The sequence below is a fragment of the Ursus maritimus genome, unplaced genomic scaffold (assembly GCF_017311325.1).
Source record: "Ursus maritimus isolate PB19 unplaced genomic scaffold, ASM1731132v1 scaffold_20, whole genome shotgun sequence".
NCBI lineage: Eukaryota > Metazoa > Chordata > Mammalia > Carnivora > Ursidae > Ursus > Ursus maritimus.
The window spans coordinates 24,307,365-24,334,043 of record NW_024424453.1 but is presented as its reverse complement, the minus strand read 5'-3'; the positions used below and the strand labels follow the sequence as shown (position 1 = coordinate 24,334,043).

The window sequence follows — 26,679 nt, the reverse complement described above, 5'->3', positions numbered from 1 at the left end:
CTAACCAGAGGCTCTTAAACTAGCTAACAAAATTTAAATTAACATAAATTTTAAATTACATTTCTTCCTTTCAAATACTGTTAGATTTACAAACTGCCTCACAGCAATTTCTTGGAGTAATCTAATCAACTCAGAGTATTTACATTATTGAATATCCAATTACTTTGTCTACTTAACCCTCAAAGACACAGATTCTTTCACAAATTGTGGGCTACAGTTTAGAAATGTACTGCAGCCTAACAAAACAAAGAATTTTAAATCTAGAAAGAGCCTAGGCCTGCTACTTATAAAAGAATGGCGAGGGAGGGGGTGCAGTAACACTGGTCCCTTAAAAACTCAGACTGAATACTGAGAACAGAGAATGAGCAGAAAGCAGCAAGAAAAGTATTCTTATATAAAATAAAATACAGCAAGGCTCAGCCTTGTAAGAAAATAAGATTATTTGTGCATAATATAAATAAGTCACTGAGGACACTTATATTTGGAAATTCTTCACAAAAACTTTATTTAAGATTTCATGTCCTTATAAAAAGTATATTACATCAAGATTGCAGAAAGATACTTTTTTAAATGAGACTACTATCTACTCATCTATATTATGTCATAATTCATTTTCTATCCTAACACAATGATAAAACATTTTTTCCTTCTTCCTTTTCTTCCTCCTGCTTTGAAAAGGCAACGCCATGAGGGATATCTTAATTGAATGTGCCATTTCCTTGCCAAGAAAGCAATCAGTTCTTATTGCCTGAATTCAAGAGAGCCACCGGCAATCCTTGTTCCCAGAATCAAAAAGGTCACTAAACCCTCAACTTAAATACAACCATTTTATTATTTGCAACCCCTCTGAGAATTTCTGTTTTACTCACATGCTATAGTTTAAAACAAGTCTTAAACTTCAAGCACTGAAGAATTCCTTAAGAAATGTTTAAAGGACTTAAAGTCAACTTACCACTTTAGCTTACAATGTTTTCTATTTAAGAAGCTCAAAGTTAATAAAAATATAGATGGGAAGGACCCAATACTAAGAAGGGGATGAATTCTGAGAGTAAATATGAATACATTTATAACCCTTGTCTCAAAGCAAGATCAATCCTACAAAATACTCAGAATGTTAAGAATGCAATTTACACAGTAAAAAATGATTTGTTTTCAGTATGAAAGTATTTTTAATTTCTTTACTGCAGGTACAATGGCATCCAAGTCATCAATTTCTGTAAGAAAAACAAGAATAAGGAAAGAGGAGCTTTATCTAGTGATAGGTTCAGATGAAATGAGAATCTTTAAGCAAAGCAAACCTCAAACGCAAAAGCAACAACACTAGCACTTTCATGCACATGAAATTTTTCTGTAGTGGTGATGATAAGAGTGTCACTGATTCAGACACAGATGCTTCACAGGGCATCTGCGTGTAAAGCTACCATATACCTAAGTATCCTCTGACTCTCATATTAATCTCACTAGCAGTGTGCTCTTATTAAGAGATCCTACTGGCCACATTTGTGATATGTTATTGCTGCTTTAAATCTATGTAATTACATGGGTGAGCCCACACGGTGAAATCCTAGGTAAAAACTGCCTCTTTTCTGGGTCCCCGTCTGAGCGCTTAATGATTTCTTCTCATGGAACATAGTCCTCTCCTTAATTCTACTGGAAAAATTTCTCATTAGATATTAGATGAAACATATCTATCTAATAAAAAGTGTGAGGCAAAGTACAAATTTCAGATGCAATGTGTTGTAGAGCTTACTTAACTAGTCCGGCTTACTGGATCAACTAGTTCAGGTTCTTCTCTGCCAGGTTCCCTGTGAATTTGATTTCTCTTTCTGTCTTCTTCCAACCAGCCTGTTAAATTCACTGTCTGAAAGCTCCGGGACCCTGGAGAAGCAAGGTCCTTTTCTCTCATTATCTAGGCTCCAGCCCTACAAGCCCCAGTGGCAAGTTCTCTAGATTCTTACCACTTTTTTCCACCTTATTCTGCTAGGCCACTGTTTATAAACTCATTTTCCTTTATATAAAACATGCTCACTTCCTCCATGTTTAGCTGAATTTTGGTTGCTTTTCCTTTAACCTAAATGGATAGCCCATGCTATTAAGCCCCTGACTTCAGTCAGAATACTTATCTAGATCCACTTACAAAGTGTCAAGGTATCAGAAAAAAATATAAGCAAATCTCCAACAGAGAATTTGATTCACACCTTGCATCATAATAAGATCAAGTTATTCCCTAAACCCCATTCTGAAATCACACCTGTTTTCTCACTAAATGAGATATCTGCCTCATAAATGAACCTTGCAGAGAAGGATATTGGCTAATATGAGAATATTCTCAGCTAATCACACCACTTATATGAGAAAAAGTCCTTCTCCACATCTGGTATTCAGTACAACACTCTGTAGCTGATGCTTAAAATGACATCTAGTAATAATAAAAATAGTTATGTTTGCCAAACAGATTTAACTTTCCCAATGTTAAGTGTCATATATAATTCCAGAATTTCAACTGTGACATAAATACAGAGTTCATCTGCAAGGAGACATGGCTTCTTGAAGTGAATGATCCCCCATGAACCAAGCTGAGTGTCATAATACCTGAGAGGAAGTTTCTATAGAAGGATTCTAAAATAAGTGCTACCCGCACACCTATTAAAATGTTTATTAATGATGAGAACCTCCCTGTTTAAACTGCTACCCCAAAGCAAGTAAGATCATATTATTCTATGAAACGAGGGTCTTCGAGATATGAGGCAACATATTTCTACAATTTCATGTCTCATCTTAAGTTTAGCTTTCAAATTAACTTTCCCTTGCTATGATCTCTTCAAACATATGAGCATGCCTAAATCACATTCAGTCACTGTCTCCCTTGCTTCCACAGTCTACATAAAACTGGCCACAAAACTTCCTTTATGTTTACCAGGCTAGATATTCCTAGTCTTTTCATTTATTCATAACAAATTTTAATTTACTCATTCCCTTATCTTCTACTAAACCTCATTTCCTCTTCTAATTTTATTATTTTTTTTTATGTAAGCTCTCTGCCCAATGTGGGGCTTGAACTCACGACCCCAAGATCAAGAGTTGCAGGCTCTTTCCACTGAGCCAGCCAGGCACCCCTCCTCTTCTAATTTAATTTCCTATGTCAAGGAGGCATTATTTAAAAAAAAAAAAAAAAAGTCTTTCAAATTATATAGAAAAAAAATTCACCAGTGAATAAATACTTTAAACCTTAGAGTGTTCTTAATAGTAAGATAAATTACTTTTACAGCCATATATAATCACACTTAAAATAAGAGCCTTGGGTCTCTATTTTGCCTATGATACCTAAGCAAATTACATTTTTTTCCCCTTTAAAAGATAATACTAATAACAAAACCTTCAATCTGACCAAGAATACATCTTTTCCCTTCTACAGATTTATAAATTTGTCTTTCTTTCTACAGATGTTTACTTTACATTACTTCTTATCACCTGAGAAAGAAATTTAATTTGTATATTTTAAAAAACACAGTAGGTAAGTTCTATCTTAAAAAAAGAAGGAAAAAAAAAATTAACTAAACACCTTCAAGATCATAAATTCTATAAAAATTTCTAATTAGTCCATACCAGAGTCAGGGTTAAACTGGGCCTAGCCAGAGTAATACCATTTCTCATTTTATGGTTTCAAAATAAAGGCAGCCCCTAGCTCTTTAAAGGATATGTGCTTCTCTGTTTTGTAGACCAACCTCAACCAACTCTAATTACAAGTTAGGAGTGTATTTCCAGAACTGCTAGTGGTTTTTAGACACTTTCTACCAAAACACTCTACGTAAAATCACTAATACGGCGACTAAGGAACACTCATTCCTCAAAACCACTGACATCTTAAGACTCGAAATTTAACCACCAACAACAAAGATCTTACCTAAGATTTCAAGTAGATCATTAGTAAATGCCTGAAATGCTGGGAAAAATTCCTCATGTTCTTCCAGTTTGTTGATAATGCTTTTAAAAAAAAATGCACAGTTTACACTGAATTTCCAGCTTAAGGTTCTTACATCTGATTGAAATAAAACATTTTCAAAATGGAAAGAAATTTCCTAATTTCAATATAAATTTAATAATCATTTACTGCAATCCTTCCTTTTTAAGGTCTTTTTTCATCTAATACCACTTTTCTAAAAAAAAAAAAAAAAAATCTTTTTTTTTTCAGGGAAAACTTGTGTTCCTAAAGTCAATCTAATACCACTTTTCTAAAAAAAAAAAAAAAAAAATCTCTTATTATCAGTGTAAACATGTGTTCCTAAAGTCAAATTTAACTTTCCTAAAGTAGAAATCTTTCCATTTAGCTTGAGAATTTTTAAGAGACCTCGCTTTTTAACATTTTCTAAAACTTGGGGGTTTTGTTATTTTTTTAAGATTTTATTTATTTATTTGACAGAGATAGAGACAGCCAGCGAGAGAGGGACCACAAACAGGGGGAGTGGGAGAGGAAGAAGCAGGCTCCTAGCAGAGGAGCCTGATGTGGGGCTCGATCCCACAACGCCGGGATCACGCCCTGAGCTGAAGGCAGACGCTTAACTGCTGTGCCATCCAGGCGCCCCTAAAAATTGTTCTTTTTATATCCCATATTCTATTAAACATTAAGTATCAATCACCAGTATAAATGTGGGAAGAGGAAAAAGACTAATAGTGAGGTATATGTTTCTTTTAAAAGCATCAAGTATTGGAAAACTCAAGTGTCAGAGCTTCCTAGAAAACTCTCAGAATATACGGAGTAGGTGGTATATGTACGTGTTCCTCTTCCCATATGCTGCAGTATATAATTGGGGGGGGGGTGGAAGAGTTGCTTTAAGTATCGCTATGTTTCCATATTTAAAAAAAAAAATCAGGTTTTATTTTAGAGAGAACTAGCTTTAAAAAAAAACTCAACATTCATCTTCTAATCAAATAATAAATACACTGTTAGCAATTACTAAGCGATCTATGGTAGTGTACTAAAAATGGTACTTGTTTATCTATTCTGAACACTAACATGAAGTTGCAAACAAGGTGTGAATTTCTCCATATATAATTTCCCCTGGAAACAGGCTTATAGCAATAATGCTGGAGTCCTGAGCCACTCTACGTAAACCTACAGGCCCTATAATCTATTTTTATCTTGAAAATGCTTGGCATTCTCTCCATCAATAAGGTTCGTGGATTATTTTAGATTGTCAAATTATTTAAAAGATGCTATCCCAAACAGGAAAGGTAAATAACTTGTGAAGTTCTGAAAGTCTTTAATTTCACCAATCCAAGCATTGTGGAAGATACTTTTTAAAATAAATACCTTTGGAGGTCTTCAGGTCCCAATACCTGCATAACCTGTTCATTCACATCCTCATTAACCAGCCTACACAATTTTCCAACTGTGTTCACCAACATACACAATGAGGATGAACTATCTGAAAGAGAAATAAAACGATATTTTAAAAGACAATTTCATCATTATTAAATCGAATATTTTATGCTTTAGTTATCCTTAATTTTTTTACTTTTCAATTTTTTAACCTACTTGTTGATTTATTAGGAATTAAACGGGGGCCAGAAAGGACAGAGTCATCACCTAATTCTAAGAGTTCTTGGAGGTTTCTCACAGCATTGTTCATTTCTCCAAGCCTAGTATAAACTTCATTCATTCGAGGATAGACTCCATTTAAAGAAGGCACATCAAATAACTTTTGGAAGTGAGAAACAATAGCTTGCAAAGTTTTTAAGTTTGGCATATTGCTGTCCTGTCCAAAAGAGAGGGAGAAACAGGTCACATGTTAAAATAATCCCAAGACTTTAAAACTTTAAAAGAGAAAAAGAATATTAGTAGAACAAATATCAATATCTTTATCACTATCAGTTTTTAAGATAAGATTACATTAAAATGTCAACATTTACATAAGTATTAAGCATTACCTTTTCCTTATTTTCAACTTCTTCTAACATGGTATCTACTATAAACAACAGATCTTCAATTCTGATACCTTCATTTTCATCCTGCTTTTTTAAATTATGCCAAGGCACCAGTTCTGCAGATAGTATCTTCAAGGACTTATACAAATCCTTTATAACAAAAGAAACAACATGGTATTATTGACCTTAAAAAAGTTTTCATAACAATGCTAATAAAATATAATTATCCAGGCAGGTTTAATATATATAAACCATCATCAGTACTTTTTCAAAAATACCATTGCCAGTCTAGAAAAAGTCTGTTAAATGTGTTTTCTCCAGGTAAATATAAGGCTTACAAAAAACATGATATATTGACTATCTCAAATCTGGGTATTTAAAGTAATGATGTTATTTGTTAGTAGTATATGTTATTTAAGTATTTTTGAACTATTGATGGATAAAAAATAAGCTTATCCTTTATATTTTGGTCTTGAATAATTTTGTAACAGATTTATTGACATATAATTCACATAAAATTCATTCTCTATAAGTGTTCAATTCAGTAATTTTAATCAGTTTACAGAGATGTACAACCATCACCATTATCTAATTTCAGAATATTTTCATCACCACAAAAAGAAATCCCATACCCATTTGCTGCCATTCCCCATTCTTTCCTATCCCCAGCACCTGGGTCACTACTAACCTACTTTCTGTTTCTACGGATTTGCCTATTCTGGGCATTTCACATAAAGTGGAATTATATAATAAGTTGCCTTTTGTGACTGGCTTTCCTTCACTTAGGATAATGTTTTCAATATTCATCCATTACAGCATTTATTTCTAGGCAGGTTTTAATTTGAAAAAATAATTAATTTAAAAGATTCTAAATTAAATTAATTCTATTAATCGTCATGACAGCCTACTTAATTCTCTTGGACTAGACAGGTTCTCCTAATTTATTTTAAGCTGTGCACAACGGGCAAAGCTACTGGAAGTTTAAAACTGTTCAACAGATAAACATTTACTGCGCATCTATGTGCATGGCACAGTGCTTGGCCCTTTAGAACACTGCTGTCCAAAAGAAATGTAATATAAGTCAGAGTAACTTTATTTACTTATTTAATAGGATAGTTGAAACACAATGTTACGTTAGTTTCAGATACATGACTTAGTGATTTGACAAGTTTATACATTATGCTATGTTCATCACATGTATAGCCACCATCTGTCCCATTACATCACTATTAAAGTACCACTGTAAGTCAAAGTAATTTTAAATTGTTGAGTAGCCACACTTAAAGTAAAAGGAAACAGGTAACATTAACTTTAATAATATATTTGGTTTAACCCACTATATCCAAATATTATCATTTTAATACATAATCAATATTTTTTTTTCTATACTAAGTCTTTTAAATCTGGTAGGTATTTTAAACTTACAGCACATCTCATTTGAGACTAGCACATTTTAGGTGACCAAAAGCTACACGTGGCTAGTGATTACTATATTAGACAGTGCAACCCTAAAATACAGAAAGAAGTACAGGAAATTCTTTTTCCAACACTTTTAGTCTTCCACTTATTTATCATTCTCCAGTGAATGCCCAGACCTCACATACTGATATCTGTAACCTCTCATTTGTTAAGAAGGCAATTACTATTTCAGCAATTCAAGGCAACACATCAGTATCAAGTGAATGTTTTAAACAATAAGTGCCACTAGAATTTGAAGAAGTCGTAGGAAGTTGCAGCATAAATACCTTCATTAACCAATGCTCCATCAACAAGGTGCAATTATAAAGAAATGGTCTTCAGTAAAAAGCACACCAAATACAAATTTTGCTTGGGAATAAAGTATTAGTTAAGATAAAGAGCTGTCGTGGTCTACTTGGCAGTGACACGATGGTTGTCCATCAAGCCCTGAAAAATCTAAAGGAGGGTCTCTTACGTTCTCCACATTGCTCAGGTGTGGGGATGTAGAGGTACAACCAATGTCCTGTCTCTACAGCAGGCCTCTGGAGCACTGGGGAATGAGAAAGCCACGAGGCACAACAGCATACACGGTTGGGAAAGCAACAGTATCTAGCTGAACTTTCCCAGAAAGGTGGGCGGGAAGAGAGGAAGAAAGCAGACAGCTCCTTCATGCCTTTCCAACATCCTACTCTTTTAAGCCAAATCTAACCTGAGAAAAAAAAACTAATCTAGGAAGATGGTTGTCCCAACCTTAAAGGCTACTACAATATAGAAAACCTTTCATATAAGGCCACAAAAAACTTACGTAGTTTCTCAATTTGGATTCTGATTCTTCAGTAATAAATATCTAAAGCACTGCCTAAAATCCATGAGTTACTTCAGTGGCAGAGCCACTAAATTCCTCTCAGCGATCCTCAGAATATTCTGATTACAAAGTGTTCTCTCCTTGTCTCCTTCTACTGGAAAAACTATACAGAAGCAAGAACTCACCACCACTGTAAAGCTTTTCTTGGGGGTTCTTCTTCCTTCAGAATCTGGAGTGCAAGTCATCTACCTCATTCACTTGGCACTTCATCACGGGCTGTTTTTTTGCTTTTAAGATTTTATTTATTTATTTGAGAAAGAGCAAGAGAGCGCAAGCAGAGGGAGGAGCAAAGGAGAGGGAGAAGCAGGCTTCCCGCTGAGCAGGGAGCCTGATGCAGGGCTTAATCCCAACATTCTGGGACCATGACCTGAGCTGAAGGCAGATGTTTAACCAACCAACTGAGCCACCCACGTGCCTCCTTTCATGTGCTGTTTTTATGGCATTCATTTCCTCGAATGATATCCTGAATGGTTAAATTTTATTTCTTTTTTTTTAGTAAGTTTTCTCTCCAATTTTTTTTTAAAGATTTTATTTATTTATTCGACAGAGATAGAGACAGCCAGCGAGAGAGGGAACACAAGCAGGGGGAGTGGGAGAGGAAGAAGCAGGCTCATAGCGGAGGAGCCTGATGTGGGGCTCTATCCCATAACGCCGGGATCAGGCCCTGAGCCGAAGGCAGAAGCTTAACGGCTGTGCCACCCAGGCGCCCCGGTTTTCTCTCCAATTAGTCTGAATCTTGTGTTCATTTTTTAAAAAGATTTAATTTATTTGAGAGAAAGAGAGCATGAGCAGGGGAAGAAGCAGAGAGAGAGGGAGAATGTGAAGTAGACTCCATGCTGAGTGCAGAGCCCAATGAGGGGCTTGATCCAACAACTGCAAGATCATGACCTGAGCCAAACCAGGAGCTGGATGCTTAACTGACTGAGCCACCCAGGTGCCCCATGTTCACCTTTTCTGATTACCTCCCCAGTGCCTTAAACATAGTAAATCATCAGTAACTATCCACTTATTTGATTCTTCCTTTTGTCTCCTTTCTCTTCTAGTCTTTTACCTTCTCTTAGGAAGGCTGGGCATGTTCTAGCCCCTCTTCCTTGAGAGGAATTGAAGTGGGGTTAGCACAATGGGGCACCTGGGTGGCTCAGTCAGTTAGATGTCTAGCTCTTGGTTTTGGCTCAGGTCATGATCTGATGGGTCATGGGATCAAGCCCCACATTGGGCTCCCTGCTCAGCAAGAAGTCTGCTTGGGGATTCTCTTCCTCTGCCCCTCCCCCAACTTGCTCACTTGCTCATTCTAAAATAAATAAATAAATCTTTTTAAAGTGGTGTTAGCACTATTTCCTCCTACTGGGAAAACCCCCTGACAAGCAGTGACTGGTTTTACATAATTAACCACTAATTATTTACCCTCTGTTAAGATATAAACTGGAGACTTAGGTCTATAAGATAGGTATATTAATCTAACACTATCACTCAATTAAAACGTTTTCTATTTTATAGCTGTATCTGATTCCTATATAAAAAGGGAAGGAGAAATTAGGCTGAATGTGAAGATTCTTTCATCAGTTACAGGTATGTTTTCATTAATTTTTTAAATTTTTTTTTTTTTTTTTTTTTAGATTTTATTTATTTATGTGACAGAGAGACAGCCAGCAAGACAGGGAACAGAGCAGGCGAGTGAGAGAGGAAGAAGCAGGCTCCCAGCAGAGGAGCCCGATGTGGGACTCGATCCCGGAACGCCGGGATCACGCCCTGAGCCGAAGGCAGACGCTTTAACGACTGCGCCACCCAGGCGCCCGTTTTCATTAATTTTTTAAATTCAGTGTCATCATCTTCATTTTGTTGTCTTGGAATTTGTTATTCTGCTTCACTCTTTTGACAAATATTAAGCACTCATTATGTATCAGGAGGTTCCTTGGGATATATCAGAGAATTAAAAAAAGGTGAAACTCATAAAGGTTATACATTCTTACATGTATCTTCTGTATCATTTATACTTCATGCAATAAGGCTTCTGTTGGCAAATACCGTTACTGAATCGCATCTTCATGAACAGTGGTAGTGCTATATATTTTAGTTACTGAAAAATCTAAAGATCGGGGTGCCTGGGTGGCTCAGTCGGTTAAGTGTCTGACTCTTGATTTCAGCTCAGGTCATGATCCCAGGGTGGTGGGATCTAGCCCTGTGTCAGGCTCCATGCCTCCACGGAGCCTGCTTATGATTCTCACTCTCCCTCTCCTTTTGCCCCTCCCCTCCCTCTAAAAAAGAAAAAAAAAGAAAGAAAAATCTAAAGATTAAAGGAAACAGAAACTATTAATGACTTTAGCAATTCACCTTTCAGTGAACTACTCGAGAAAAAACTGAAAAACCTGAAAATACATGATAAAGAATGCATAATAACTAGAAAGTGAAGAAATTTTTATCTTCCATGGATAAATAGAATAGGTAAAAGTAGTACTGGCTGCTACTGAACTATTAACTGTTCTACAGAATAGGCAGATCTGGACAGTTTTGAAAGAAGGAAAATGATCTAAAATATAAAGAGGAAGAAAAAAAACCCCAATTAAAATGGAATGAAGGATAAAACATTACATCTTAAGGGGAGTAAGGGCCATGAAAATCTGTAGCATGGATGAGGAAGATGAAGGTAGAACAGGGAAGGACCCAGAAGTGCAAAACAGATCCACTACAGATTTTCAACATGGCAACAGGCCTAAAAAAGTCTTTAGTAGAACTTTAGAGGGGGTAAAGCTTATATAATGACAACATCAGATAGGTAGTACTTAAAACTGATATGGTAAATAGCAAGTTCCAAGTTTTAAATAAGCTAAGCTTTACAGCTAAAACAAACAAAAAATGAAGCCTAGTCCTATTAATAAAGCCCAGAGACTCCAATAGATTTTCAAAGCATGTAAAAAATATTCAACCCCTTACCTTTAGGGAAGTCAGTTGGTCTGCCCACATTTCTATTATAGGAATAAGATGCTCAAATCCACAATCCTGAACAAGATCTTTATTAAAATGTTGGGCTCCCCCTTTGCTCTGTTTATAAATTATTACTGGAGCTCTTGGATTGTGAACAATTGAATTGATGCTATTTAGAACCTTAAAAAAAAAAATGTTTTTAAGTTGAAATGTTTATCATAGTCTTATCAAAGTGCTTTAGGTTAAGGCAGTGCATTAAAATGTCAATGTATGATCATTTTCAGAATTAATTTTTTGCATTAAGAGGTTCTTTAATAGGACTGACACTTTTAATGTTTTGGAAATACAGCAGTTTTATCAACAGAATTAAACATGTAAGTTCTAATGAAAACCAGAGACTTCAAAGAAAAGCTAAAATACATTTTCAAATGATTTGGACTTCAAAGTAGATTATGAATATCTATTATAATCCACACAGGGGGAAAAAAAATCATCAATACACCCTTAGCTAGCGTCTCACATTTCTCTATCTCCTCATATTTAAGCTAAATCAGGTGTTAAAAGGGGGCATTTCCTGTTGTTTCATAACTTCAGTTAAAGTTCAAATGTTGGAAATGTTCAAAGAACTGTAAAATACTGAAGAAAGAAACTGAAGATGACAGAAATAGAAAGACATTCTATACTCATGGATTGGAAGAACAAATACTGTTAAAATGTCTATACTACCCAAAGCAATCTATGCATTTAATGCAATCCCTATCAATGCAATGCAATGAAAAGCATTTTTCGGAGTGCTATAACAAATAATCCTAAAATTTGTATGGAACCACAAAAGACTCTGAATAGCCAAAGCAACCTTGAAAAAGAAACACAAAACTGGAGGCATCACAATTCTGGACTTCAAGTTAAGATTACAAAGCTACAGTAATCAAAACAGAATGGTACTGGCACAAAAACAGACATCTAAATCAATAAAACAGAATAGAAAACTCAGAAATGAACCCATAATTATACAGTCAATTAATCTTCAATGAAGAAGAAAAGAATATCCAATAGGAAAAAAAGGTCTCTTTTCAGGGAAAACTGAACAGCAACATGCAAAAGAATGAAACTGGACCACTTTTTTACACCATACACAAAAATAAATTCAAAATGGATTAAAGACCTAAATGTGAGACCTGAAACCATAAAAATCCTAGAAGAGAGCACAGGCAGTAACTTCTTTGACATTAGCTGTAGCAACTTCTTCCTAGACACGTCACCTGAGGCAAGGGAAACAAAAGCAAAAATAAACTATTGGGACTACATCAAAATAAAAAGCTTCTGCACAGCGAAGGAAACAATCAACAACACTGAAGGGCAACCTAAAGAATGGGAGAAGATATTTGCAAATGACATATCTGATAAAGGGACCTATCCAAAATATATAAAGACCTTATACAACTCAACACCCAAAAACCAACCTAATTAAAAAATGGGCAGGATGTGGGGGCAATCTGGCTGTGACATCTGTCACCCCACTGACCGCCAGGGTTGATTCAGCTAATCTGGCTGGCTAGGCAAGTATCCCCCTTCCTCCCTCACCATTCCATGTGAAACCCCCCCGAAGCTGCAGGTTGGGTCAAAGAGGACAACCTTCCCCAGTAGAGGAGAACTGTTTTTCAGTCAAGGATATACAAGTAGCTGCATTCCCCTACTAGAACCTCCAAACAAGCTCTCAAGGTCCATTTGCAGGAGAATGTAGGGTAGTCAAGTTTCAAGACTCTAGACCACATCCAAACGAGGCCCTGCATGTGGCCCTTTCTTTTAAAAAAGGCGGGGGGGCGGGGGGGGCAGGGGCCCGAAGACATCAACAGACATTTTTCCGAAGAAGGCATACAGATGGCTAAAATACACCTGAAAAGATGCTCAACATCACTTAACATCAGGGAAATAAAAATCAAAACTACAACGAGATATCACCTCACACCTGTCAGAATGGCTAAAATCAACAACATAAGAAACAAAAGGTGTAGGCGAGGATGTGGAGAAAAAGAAACCTTCTTGCACTGTTGGTGGGAATGCAAACTGGTACAGCCACTCTGGAAAACAGTATGGAGATTCCCCCCAAGAAGTTAAAAATAGAACTACCCTAGAATCCAATGATTGCACTACTAGGTATTTACCCAAAGAACACAAAAATACTAACTCAAAGGGATACATGCACCCTGATGTTTATAGCAGTATTTACAATAACAAAGTTATGGAAATAGCCTATGTGTCCATCAATTGATGAATGGATAAAGAAGATGTGGTATGTGTGTATACATATGTATATACATGTATACATACATATATGTGTATGTATATACACATATACATATGTGTCTATACACATACACACATATAACACACAATGGAATATTAACCATAAAAAAGAATGAAATTTTGCCATTTGCAAGGACACGAATGGAGCTAGAAAGTATTATGCTAAATGAAATAAGTCAGAGAAAGACAAACACCACATGATTTCAGTCATATGTGGAATTTGAGAAACAAAACAGGGGCGCCTGGCTGGCTCAGTCAATGGAGCATGTGACTCTTGATCTCAGGGTTGCAAGCAGAGATTACTTAAAAATGTAAAAAGTTTTAAAAATTAAAGAAAAAGAAAACAAAACAAAAAAGGGAAAAAAGCTACAGAGAACAAACTGATGGTTACCAGAAGGGAGGTGGGGGGGGGGATGGGTGAAATAGGTGGTGGGGATGAAGGAGTGTACTTATTGTGATGAGCACTGGATGTTGGAAGTGTTGAACCACTATATTGTACACCTGAAACTAATATTACACTGTACGTTAACCAACTGGAATTCAAATAAAAAGTAAAAAAAAACAAAAACAAAAAAAAACAAAGAAAGAAAGAAACCAAGGTTCACTACAAATAACCAGTCTTTTCGCCAGCTGTTCAATACCTGAAAGTATCTCTGGTCAATAAGGGCCTGCTGCTGGTTGTCTTTGCTGTGTTCATCTGGTTTCTCTAGGTCCTCTGCCTTTTTTTGACTGATAAGATCCCGTAATCTAAAGGGGAAAAAAATAAATCAAGATAATATTAAATACTTTCCTAGACATTGGATTAAGATAAACTGAGTCAACGATTTAGCTACCCTCTAAAATCTTTAATTTTTTAAAAGATTTATTATTGGGGCGGGGGAGAATGGGCAGAAGGAGAGGAAGTAGAGAGAATCTCAAGCAGACTTCCCCGATGAGGGCAGAGCCGACACAGAACTTGATCCTATGACCCCAAGATCATGACCCAAGCTGAAATCAAGTCCGACACTCAACTGACTGAGGCACCCAGGTGCCCCTAACCCTCCCACAGCTTTATGTCACTTTACATATATGTGCACACACACACAAATTTTTTCAATTCAATTTTTTAAGTCATATTGTCACTGGAAAATAAGAATGTCCCCTCAATAGACCACAAATTAGAAGAAATTTCTGAAAACAAAAGGGATCAGACTGAAGAAAGTTCTTTTTTTTTTTTTTTAAGATTTTATTTATCTATTTGACAGAGAGAGAGACAGCCAGCGAGAGAGGGAACACAAGCAGAGGGAGTGGGAGAGGAAGAAGCAGGCTCCCAGCGGAGGAGCCCGATGTGGGGCTCGATGCCAGGACACTGGGATCAGGCCCTGAGCTGAAGGCAGACGCTTAACGACTGAGCCACCCAGGCGCCCCTGAAGAAGAAAGTTCTAACCACTCCCCAACACTTGCAAAAAGTAGAATAAGAAAGAACTACAGCAAACAATGAAAGTAACTTCCAAGGTACTCTGAGATTGGAGGCTATAGGTAAAGGGAGCAAGAAGCAATGGTCAGGGCAATTTGTTTGGGCACTGTAGCAGCAAATAATATGGTCCTTCCTTTTTCATACTACATTTCTACCAAAGAACAAACAACAGTGATGCCTGGGCTAGTCAAGAGAGCATGGAAACCCAAGAGACCACGGTTCCAGGTGGCTACCAGAAATCTGAGGACGTTTCTTTGCCTAGAAACCTATGTATGAGTATTATCCACCTAGTAGCAAACCCTTTCCCTTTGCCAATATCTCTCTTAAGTCAGGCTGTACTAAACATTCTCCTCCCACCCACCATGCCTTTGGAAAAAAGTAGTCTCTTATTAAAACCCACTTCAAATTAACCACATTAAATTTGAGTATGCCTATCAGTTTCCTGCAGAACCCTGACCCATTAAACCCATTCTATGACTCATTAATGAGCTTGACCTGCTGTTTCTTAAAACAGAACAGCAATATTCCAAGGCTCTTGGGTAGCTCAGTCAGTTAAGCGTCAGACTCTTGATCTCAGCTCAGGTCTTGATCTCGGGGTTGTGAATTCAAGCCCTGAGTTCAGCTCCACACACGTTGTTTAAAAAAAAAAAAAAAAAAGCAGCAATGTTCCATCATGTCATTTGCCTGCTAAAAAACAAATCAATGGTGGGGGACCTGGGTGGCTCAGTTGGTTAAGCGTCAGTTTGGCTCAGGTCTTGGTCTAAGAGTCTTGAGATTGAGCTCCACATGGGCTCTGCACTCAGCAGGGAGACTGCTTCTCTCCCTCTGCCCCTCCCCTCTCTGCTTGTCCTCTGTCTGTCTCTCTCAAATACATAAATCTTCAAAAAACCAAACAATCAATGGCTTCCCACTGCTCTGTGAACTAAATCTTATCTCCCTAGGTCAGCGTTTGAACAGCTCAATGCCACCAGTTGTTACCCAATATTCCTCCTGAGTCCTTTCTTACCTCATCTCTTACTATTACCCTACAATTATCTACTCCAGCCATAGGTATTACCTTTGATCTTCAAGCAACTGCTTTTCTCTGGTCCCTGATGAGTATATGACAAAAACAAATTAATAAGTGGAATTAGTTCTAGTAAAAAGTCAGTCTCCTTCATCCAGTAGATATAAAGACCTCACAATCCATTTTCCTTTTTTTTTTTTTAAGATTTTATTTATTTATTTGACAGAGAGAGACTGTGTGCGAGCACACACACGTGCGAGAGGGAGCACAAGCAAAGGGAGCTGCTGCAGATGGAGAGGTTCTGAGAAGCAGGGTCCCCACTGAACGGGGAGCCTGACGTGGGGCTTGATCCCAGAATCCTGGGATCATGACCTGAGCCAAAGGCAATTGCTTAACCGACTGAGCTACCCAGGCACCCCTTACAATCCATTTTCCACCTGACTTCCAATCTAGTTACCAAATTCATATACTTAACAGTTTTGCTGAAGGGAGTGCCAGGAGCATATTATCTGGAATACAAATAGGACATAGAAAAACCAATATGCTCCCTAACGGGAATATAAGTAAACTGATATATCTGAATTTAAATGTTAAACATTTTCACCTGAGTGAAAGGTTAACTTGTCAATGAACTGTTTGCAAGTCTAATTAATAAATATTACACTATGGATATATAACATTTTAGCTGTCAATATAGTAACCTAAATACAATAATTGTATGTACTAGTTACAGTCACTCAGGGAAATGATATGTGATTCAATTAACTAGATGAATAAAGACATCCCCTCATTTAATAATGACAATAATCAACTTATATTAGGAACCTGGTGATGACGGCAATTGTATTTATTGGTAACATTCTCTATGAAGAAGTCTTTTAAACACTTTACATTGTAAGAGAAGATTTAAAAATGCAGCAAGCAAGCTTAGCCAAGAGTCTCTTAAAACAAGGTCAGGAGGCCATTAGGGAGGATTTTATGCACATCTTCACAGGAAGAAAGAAACTTTTAAAATCTTTTCAGCCAGCTGTGGCCCTCAATCTGGACTGAACTTCCTCCTCACCATGACACCTAAATTGCTCACATTCTGTACTTTAAAAGGAACCAAAGAGATTCGTACTTTGGCAAGTTTCAATACCTCATAAGCATATTAAATTAACTCAACCCATCCCAGTTAACCTAGTTTCAATCCGTTTTACACAGAGGACCAATCCGTTTTACACAGAGGACCTAAATGAGAATGGCACTCATTACCTTTCACCTTTATAATTCTGCCTCCTCTTTGTCTCCCTCAGAACACAATTCAGGTTTCTACCTGAATCTGTGTCTCCCACACTGCAATTCTAATTGCCCAAATAAATATGTTTAATTTTCAATCAATTCCTTCTTGGTTGACAACATGTATACATTTATTTTATTTATTTTTTTTTAAAGATTTTATTTATTTATTTGACAGAGATAGAGACAGCCAGTGAGAGAGGGAACACAGGCAGGGGGAGCGGGAGAGGAAGAAGCAGGCTCATAGCAGAGGAGCCTGATGTGGGGCTCGATCCCATAACGCTGGGATCACGCCCTGAGCCAAAGGCAGGCACTTAACCGCTGTGCCACCCAGGCGCCCCAACATGTATACATTTAATCTCACTGTTTTTCTAAGTTTACAGAAGATGAGGGTTAGTGAAAGCTAGGGAATCATGGGACATTGACCTTTGGTTTGCCTGGTCTCACAATAAATATCAGCCAAAGCATAATATTCCCGAAAACTTTGTATTCTGTAAAACCACACAGGTAAAAATAACAGAGCTCAGGAGAAAAGTAGTGTTAGAAACCAGACTACGTAAAATTGATGCAGTCTGTAACAGAGAACAACCACCGGTCAGTCCCTCAGGAAGTAAGTTAGACAGCTCTAGTATGTCTATAGGCTGCCTCAGGGGATATTGTGGTTCTGCACAGACCACAGAGCAGAAATGTTGGCTTGAGGATGCCAAGGCTATGAAAATGGAAATGGATCCAACTCCAGGCCAAAGAAGCTGAGGTTAAAACACGCAAAGGAGGTAGTGCAACTTGCCTCCAGCCTGGAGTCTGTCTAATGCTGAGGGTCAAAGAGGGAGCCCTGGGTGCAGCCTCTCATTTAAAATTTTCTTAAAATAGAGCTGAAAGGGTAGTTGCCTATGCAACTAGCAAAGGTTTTCCCCTGCTGAAAGCTATAATACTACTGCTATTCTAATTCCTTGTACCTAGGAAAAATCATGTGAACAACGTAATATCTATTTTATACTACTAATCGTTCCTTATTTCCCAATTGCATATGATTTCATTGATGTTTTAGAAGTGTGTTTTAGCAGTACAGGCTGTACTCAGAAATATGCTAAGGTTGTTCTGTTGTCTCCAGAGCAGTAAGCAGGGCCTAAAGGACATAAAGATCCCCTAAGAGTAGCTAAAGGATTCTTTACATACTTAACGAATATTTATTCCATGTAGCCAGCAGCAACAACTATGTTTCTTTGTGGAGTCTGGGAAACCCAGCAAACTGCACTTCCAGCTTAAAATATGCTATGCTGTCTCCTGTTTTCTACAGACATCTCCATAAGATATGTTTCTATGTGCAGAAATAGCTTTTAACTGTGTCTGATGAAGCCTTTCCATGATTCATGATGACTCCATTCTGGAGATGAGGAACAAGTTGAAAAGTGGAATGCCAATTTTGTTGTAAAAAACCCTGTTTACTGGGGTGCCTGGGTGGCTCAGTTGGCTAAGCATCTGCCTTCAGCTCAGGTCATGATCCCAGGGTCCTGGGGTTGAGCCCCCCATTGGGTTCCCTGCTCAGCAGGGAGCCCACTTCTCCCTCTTCCTCTGCTGCTCCTCAGGCTTGTGCTCTCACTCTCTTCAAATAAATAAAAAATCTAAAAAAAAAAAAAAAAAAAAAAACAACCCAAAAACCTGCTTATTTTGCCACAAAGATACAAAACACATATACATATACCAATGTGAGCCTCTCAGAGTTGTACATTCCCTGAATCCTTTTCTCCATATTTCTGGGACTTTTTATATGATTAGGATGAAAAGAAGGGTGGTTCCCTTCAATCTATCAACTCTAATGCTACAACTTTGAAGGCAGCTGTTTGTTAAGAGAGAAGTCCAGCTCTAGGCCAAAATCCTACATGTTATCTTTCAGGCCCAAACCAGACGATTACAAAGGCTTTGCCTAGAAAGCCTCATGGGGGAAAGCTGCCCTCCCACATCAGACTTGGAGCACAGCCTATGCACTGCAATCTCTGGAGGGAACTGCTGTCAAGAACTCAGCCCCTCTTACTCCTCCCTTTCCTTGCAACTCCCAGGCCAGCATTACTAGTTCAGGTGCCTCCATCCTGAGGCCTCTTTATTGCGGTGACCCTGACTGAGGTACTTTTCACTTCTTCTTATGGGTTGGGGGCAGTCTTAACTACCTACTTTTCTCCACTCTGACTCAGTATTTTCCACTCCCATGCCCCCACTAGGCCCGTGAAACAGCGGGAGTCTTTTGTGCAGGGCTCCTAGACAGTGAGATGTTTCCTCCTATCAGGGCAGCATGTCATTCACTGACCCTCACCTGGTGCCATTCCACAGAGAAAAATGGTACACTAAAAATGGATACTTTTTGGCCGCTTATACTATAGTAGTAAGTGAATAAAGCCTTGATTGTTCATTTCAGTTTGGTTCACTGTCCTAACTGCCTTGCCATACATCAGCTCCACACTAGAGTGACAGCATTCTAATTCCGTTTTTCACCTACCAAAATGTAAATAGCATTGAAATTAAATGGGATTAGTGTAGTACCTTTATCTTGTACTGGCAGACATATTTGATCACCTCCTAACAACTGAATTTTATAATCAACCTGTTTGTAATATTAACTCAAACAAGAAAAGCCCATTTTTTTCCCATGTCAAATAGACTCATTGATATTGAAGGTGGTTAGTTGAAAGGCAACAAATCTAAAGAAAAAAAATTGAATTCTCTCAGGTTCTAAAAGGGAGAGAAAGAGAGCCTTTCCCCTCCTTTTCCTGTAGCATTTCCTTTGGAAAACTTGCAGTTGTAAATCCTAGTATGAAATCTTTTTAAGATTTAAATAAGCCTCTTCCCAAGTTTACATCCTAGGAATGTCTTTCTTTCTTAGGAGCCTTTGAACCACACTTTTGAAACATAGACATCTCCCTGTCTCCACGGTAGTTTAGCCTAGGCTCCTGGCTCTAGGTTGTAACTTGCTGCTTATCATAAAAAACGCAGGAAGCTTTATTTTTCCTCAGGATAAAGACAATTCACATACATATATGCAATGGATTGTACACGCCCGGCTATATAAAAGAATGAGATTTCTTTCTGGCTTTGTAGTCTCTTTAGCAGACTGCCTATTATGTACATCACAGTCTGGTTGGATGTTTATTCAGTAATAAAACTTTTTTTCTACATTTATGGAGAGGATTCACTGGGCTGACAGGATATTTTATTTTATTTTTAATTATTTGCCCAACATTTAGTTCTTTAGTTCTCTAACATTTATGGTCTTTAAAAAGAACATAGTAGTTCTTTAAAAAATATTCTACCTCTGCCATTGCAGAAAATAAAAATTTGAAAAGGTTTACCTTAAAAAAATGTTTTTCACCGGGTGTTTTGTTGGTTCTAATTAGTATGATGGTTTAAGAGTTTGAGCTTTTGAGTCAGAATGAGTGGGTACAGATCTAATTTATTTCCAAGTTCTTCCAGATACCATCTGTGTGATGTAGGCAAGTTATCTAACATTCCTAATTCCCTGTTTCCACATCTAGATTCTACAAAAGTTCCAAACCTAAAAAAAATTAATTTAATTCCAAATTTAAATTTCTAAAGCACAATTAATTTCTTCAAAATTCAACAGAAAAATACAGAAAGGTTTAATTCTGAATCATAATTTTAAAGGCTAATCGTGAAAAGTCTATCTAAAGACAATAGTCCAAAATGAATAACAACAAAGACGTACACAGTCAATTCTTGTTATTTGTGGTAGTTATGTTCTGTAAAGTCACCATAAACACTGAATTAGCAAAGACTGAGCCATTGCTCCTAGGGTTAATACAGAGTCAGTTTCCTGCATGCATCTGGTAACACTTCCCTCAACTGATCAATATATAAGCTTGTTTTATGTGTGTCACTGTTTAAAAACACCTTATTTAATATTGTTGATTCATTAACATTGAACTCAAAACAGCACTATAACTCATGCCTAAATGAAGTTTATCTAGCACACGTATTTTCTCTGTAAGCCACATCACAGCCTTCTTCCCACCCAGGAAAGGACAGCAGACAGCACTCCAACACTACGCTTCATGGCCATCTTGGAGAAATCACCAACAAAAAGGGCAAAAATGTAAACAAACAAAAAAGTGGCACTATGACAACAAAAAAGATGACTGTTTACAGTTATAAGAGCTGAAACAGAGGACAGAGCGTCACCTTGTTCAACAGCTGGAAAAGTGCATGTCCTCTCATAATCATGAAAGTGCCACAACTACTGATTTGGGAGTTAAAAATAAATTTTAGCAGGTAGGCAAATTCACAAATATGAAATCTGTGAATAATGAAGACTGACTACCTATCTCTATGTATACATAAGTGCACGTATGTATATGTCTAATATACTTGCCTTGAAGTGAGTAAAATTCCTTTGAAGAGGATCAGGACATGCCACTCCAAAATATGACATCTGACATAGGAAATGTTTTAAGCCAAAAATATTTGAAACATGGCACGTGCAGGAAAGGCTCTCTGACCTCCTCCTCCTCTCCTGAAGCAGATCATAAGAACCTCATATAATAGGTGCTCGCCAATAGCCAAAGGAAAGGAGCTTTTATCTCTGGAGACAGAGGGACTCCAAGGAAGAATTTGAGTGTCCCCCAGTATACTTAGCTCATGCCCTTTTGTACTATCATGTTTTTCTACAACTTTCCATTCTTCAACAAAAGTAGTATAAGAAGGCTCAGGCTTGACTATTTCTTTAAGCCTTCATTTCCTTATGAAGATTTTCATACATTCACATATAATATCTATCTACACCTTCTCCTCTTTTTACCTCCCTACATCCTCCTTTTCCCAGTTACTTCTCAACCAGTTTTCCTACCTCATTTAGACACCAATAACCACCTAGTTATTCAGGCCTAAAACTTAGAGGAGTCTTGATTTTTTTCCCCATGAGCTGCCTATATCCAATCCACCCTAAGACCTACCAGCTCTACCTCGATATTCCAAACACTTCTCACCTCTGCCACTACTGCCCCCTGTGACCGACCATGTCACCACCATCTCTTGTCCAAACTCACACAACAGCTACTCTCATACTATTTTACATTTAGTACTTATACTACATCAAAATGGTCTTATTTAGTTTTTTCATTGTCCTTCTATCCTCATGTAATCTCCATGAGGGCAGGGACCCTTTCTATTTGGCTTATCACTGCAATTCCAGTACCCAGAATGCCAAGCAAATAGTAGGAAGTACTAAAGGTACCTAAAATATTAAGGAATAGTAGGAAGGGAAAAATATTAAGTGAACTAATGAATGCAGCCTTTCTGAACCTTCCATTTCTCTTTTTTAGTTTTCCTTCTATTCTATCTTAATTTAACTCAGTATATTAATCCTTGGATGTCCAGAATATTTGCCTTTCACTGTGGCATGTGTTGTCATGGGAAGGAAGAAACATAGCTGTCACTGAAAATTGAATCAACTTATGCTAATACAACTGACTTAATACATCTAATGCATATATTAACTCATATAGTTTCAAAATATTTCCTTCCAATGCTCCCCACACTACTTCTTCAAGTCCCATTCCCTTGAATGAAAGAGTACACCTACGTAATCTTCAGAAAATACTACCACTAATTAGGGCCAACTTTTTCAAACTCCTCTGAGACTGTGCTTTTCAAAGCCAAGAAAAGTACAAGTAAGTGATGGATGTGAATGACTCACTGCATTCATTCTAGTATTTTAAAGTGTGACGAGGCTGTGTATTATTCAGGTCATGACTAGCACCGACAAAAATTGGGAGCTTGTCATGTCCAATTTCAATGATTCACTTGCAATTCCACTATGGCTTCCAAAGACAATTTTCTAGTTAAAACCTTTGCCCTTATTACATCAAGTAAATGCCTTTTTTTGTTCTTAAGATAAATATATAGCCAAATCCAACACAACAAAAACTGTTTTTAAACTATGGAACTATAAATATCCTTTTATGTCATTTTCCCCCATCAGTCTGGTAATTTCAAGCTAAGGCCACTATGAAGTAAGCACAAAGTAAACTTACAGGTAATAAAAATAATAAAATACAAAACCGTAATGAATCTGTAACTTCGGTAAAATATAATTACTTGATGTTTTTCTTAAGGGCTTTCTCCAGTTTCTTCACCTGTTGTTTATAAAGTCTTAATTCATGCTGTGTGGGCCTGCAGAAAATAAATCACATTGAATGCATTCAATTTATTGAGTAAAACTATAAAGATATTTAATAGATAAGGTATACTATGTTACTTGTCACACATATGCTTATTGAAAATCTTAATATATTTCATGATTGCCAGTGAGGTGTTTGTTGGCCACCGAATTTCTCCTTCCATGTATTCCCTGTTCAAAACTTTTTACCCATTTTGTTATGCATTACTTGTTTTTATAGTGAAATATTTCAAATGTACAGACAAGAAGAGAGAACAGTAAAACAAATAATGGTATACCCACTACTCAGCTTTACCAAAGTTAAATATTGACAGATTTGTTTCAAAAATTTTTTTAACTAGGGGCGTTTGGGTGGCGCAGTCGTTAAGCGTCTGCCTTCAGCTCAGGGCGTGATCCCGGCGTTATGGGATCAAGCCCCACATCAGGCTTCTCCACTAGGAGCCTGCTTCTTCCTCTCCCACTCCCCCTGCTTGTGTTCCCTCTCTCGCTGGCTCTCTCTGTCAAATAAATAAATAAAATATTTAAAAGAAAAAAAAATTTTTTTTTAACTAAAACATTATACATATAGTTAAAACTCCACGTGTGTCCCTGTTAGGTAATCACTATCCCAAATTAACTGTTCATTATTCCCATGCATAATTTAAAATTTTTACTACATATTTACATAGCCATAAATTTACATATCATTATATGGTAAATTTTTTTTTTTTAACTGTATATAAATGGAGTCTACTTTAGGTATCAGTTCCCTCTCCATTTAAATATAATCTTTATGAGAACAAGTTATTTATTTTGGTCATTATATTACACCAGAGCTTAGGACCGTGTCTAACTTATAAGAGGTATTCAACAAACACTTGATAAATGAAAAGAATCTTAACACTGTTTATTCCTTATTATTCCCTGGCAACATGCAGAACATCATCCTTTTGTGGTGGCATGCTATATATAAATATACCTTGTTGTATGACGTTTTTTAGTTTTCTTCTCCTCTCACAACACATGGATAAGGTAGTAAGACATTCTAAAGAAACCTGGGTATGGGAAACCTGCTGATATAAATCTGAATCTACTCTGCGCTCCTACCCAGTTTTATCTTTTTCAGTGTGGGCTTCTATATTCTCACTTCCCTTGCCTACCTACGTGTGTTCTTGTTCCATCATATGAGATACAGCTAGGTAAAATGAGTGTAAAAAAGTATGAGGTTTCCAAGATTAGCTTTACAGTAAAGGAGCTGGAAAGATTCATTTAAGGCCCCAAATTCTATGTATTTACTTTCCAAAAGTTAAATAAAAATTACTTAAGTTTCTCTCACCTGGTTTCCAAATCTCTTTGGAGATTCAGCTTTTCACTTAAAAGTGCATCAATCTTGGATTTCGATTCCTTGAGTTGATTCTGTAATGACTTCAACACATTTCATAGAAAAATAGTTAACTTTCCTAGATTATTTTATTTTATAAAAAAGTAATTATTAATCATGTAGTCCCCATACCATTAGAAGGCCTTTATAAGTTGGTGAAGCATCCAAACTTCTGTAGTCTTTTTCTTCTTCTGATTGACTTTCATTTTCTTTATATTGCCTGTGAAAAGGTACATAGTATGTACTTCTTATGAAAAATCTATCTCCAAAGGAAAAAATACAGCTAACAAAAATCAACCCAATAGATGTTTGATAACCTAAATATGAATCAATACTTAAGCCAAATTTCCCACTTGTTCTCAGAAAGAATGGTATTAGAAATACTACTACCCAGTATTACAGTACCTATTTGTTCACTATCACCTTTATCTAAAACATAAGATCCCTGTGGACCAGAACTTTGTTTTGTTCACCATTGCATCTCACTGCCTAGAGAGTATGGGTTATAAAGGGGGTGAAAAAAACACTTTTTGAATGAATAAAGTAACAAAGCATATTGTTTTTTCTTTCTAGTACTTTTAGGTCACCAAAAGCCTATACGAAAAAAACACAGTATGAGTGGACAAGGCAATAGATTTAATAGTCCCAATTCAAGTCCTGACTCCATTAACCTGATGCTATTTGAATAGGTAAATCTCTCAGAATTTGTCTTCTGTCAGAGAAGTATCTATCACATCTACCTCCGGGACTGGTGTCAAAAGTAAATAAAAGACATTAAAGCACTCATGTCCAGGAAATCAGGAGTGAACTTCAAAAGTCACTTGCTTCCATTATCCAAGACCATTTAAAGAGAAAGATGGAATTAAACAAGGGAGCTTCACTTAACTACTAATTCACTATAGAACCATTTTCCCTGGGGTAATTTTTCAAGTGTCTCTGACATCTCAGAAGAAAATGTGAGCCTAATAGGTTTTATTCCTGTGTTACTTTCCTTGGCTCTTCAATCATATCCACCAAGTCAGGGAAATACTAACAGAAATAACTAGCAATATATTTCATGTAATCTATATTGAAGTAGTAACACTGGGTAAAAAAAAAAAAAAAAAAAAAAAAGTAAAGTTACATAGTAGCTGAAAGCCTATCATTTTAAAATGTACTTTTCCTCTTTTTCAGAGATTATAGCACATTTGCAGTTTTCTAAGGCTTCCAGCTGGTTAACTCTTATATTCACATTTCTACTGCCTTGATTGCTGCTTCCGTTCCGAGTTTGCTCATGTATGGAGACAGAAAGCAATACCAGTCCATAGTATTCAGAAACTCCCTTCACAAGTCCCTCTGGAAGTCTTCCCAAGCCTGTGCCCTAAATTAGAGCTCCCAAATTGTGTACCATAGGTGTGCTATGCAAAAGGGTTACAAATATGGCAAGATATTCATCCCTCTCAGGCCTCAGGACAACTGGGTAGGGCTTAGGGTGGTCAGAGTTCTAAACCAGGTGCTTTCGATCGCAGCTTTGTGTGTACCCCAGTATGGTATACAAACATCAATATTTGTGTTTCATAATGAAAAAAACTTTAGACAACACTGCCCTTAATAAAAAGGTGTTAAGCAGGGGCTTTGGGCTTTTGCCTCTGCAAGAGGCCCTGTCCCATCTGTCTTCCTCCCTTGGCCTTGCTCCCCTAGCTCTACAGGCACATACCTCCTTCTCCTGTGTTTCCTGTGCCCTATGTAGGCCTCCAAATCCCTCATTTTCTCTCCTGTTTCAGCTCTTTCATCTCTCAACTCTTTCATCTTTTCTTCAGTAATGTAATACTTATCAATTATACCCTCCTTTTACACTACTCCTGCTCTTTCAGATGATAATAATAACCTATTTATAGGTCTCAAAATCCACCTTGAAGTTGCTACAATCTCACTATCA

At 37.0% G+C, this 26,679-nt stretch overlaps 1 protein-coding gene across 10 annotated transcripts in view; it reads right to left on the bottom strand.

Annotated features, from left to right (window-relative positions):
* Positions 1–463: 463 nt before the first annotated feature.
* CEP70 (centrosomal protein 70) overlaps positions 464–26,679 on the bottom strand; it is a 78,720-nt gene continuing 52,504 nt past the window's right edge. For 7 of the 10 annotated variants that reach the window (XM_008708002.2, XM_008708029.2, XM_040636762.1 and 4 more), the window contains 10 exons: positions 24,894–24,981; positions 24,717–24,805; positions 23,320–23,394; positions 14,119–14,224; positions 11,180–11,350; positions 5,929–6,075; positions 5,537–5,756; positions 5,312–5,426; positions 3,905–3,984; positions 1,221–1,878 (listed from right to left, as the gene is read on the bottom strand). In XM_008708002.2, the coding sequence (XP_008706224.1) occupies positions 1,751–1,878; positions 3,905–3,984; positions 5,312–5,426; positions 5,537–5,756; positions 5,929–6,075; positions 11,180–11,350; positions 14,119–14,224; positions 23,320–23,394; positions 24,717–24,805; positions 24,894–24,981 (1,219 nt within the window). In that variant the 3' untranslated portion in view covers positions 1,221–1,750. The other 3 variants (XM_040636766.1, XM_040636767.1, XM_040636765.1) reach the window with 3 other exon arrangements.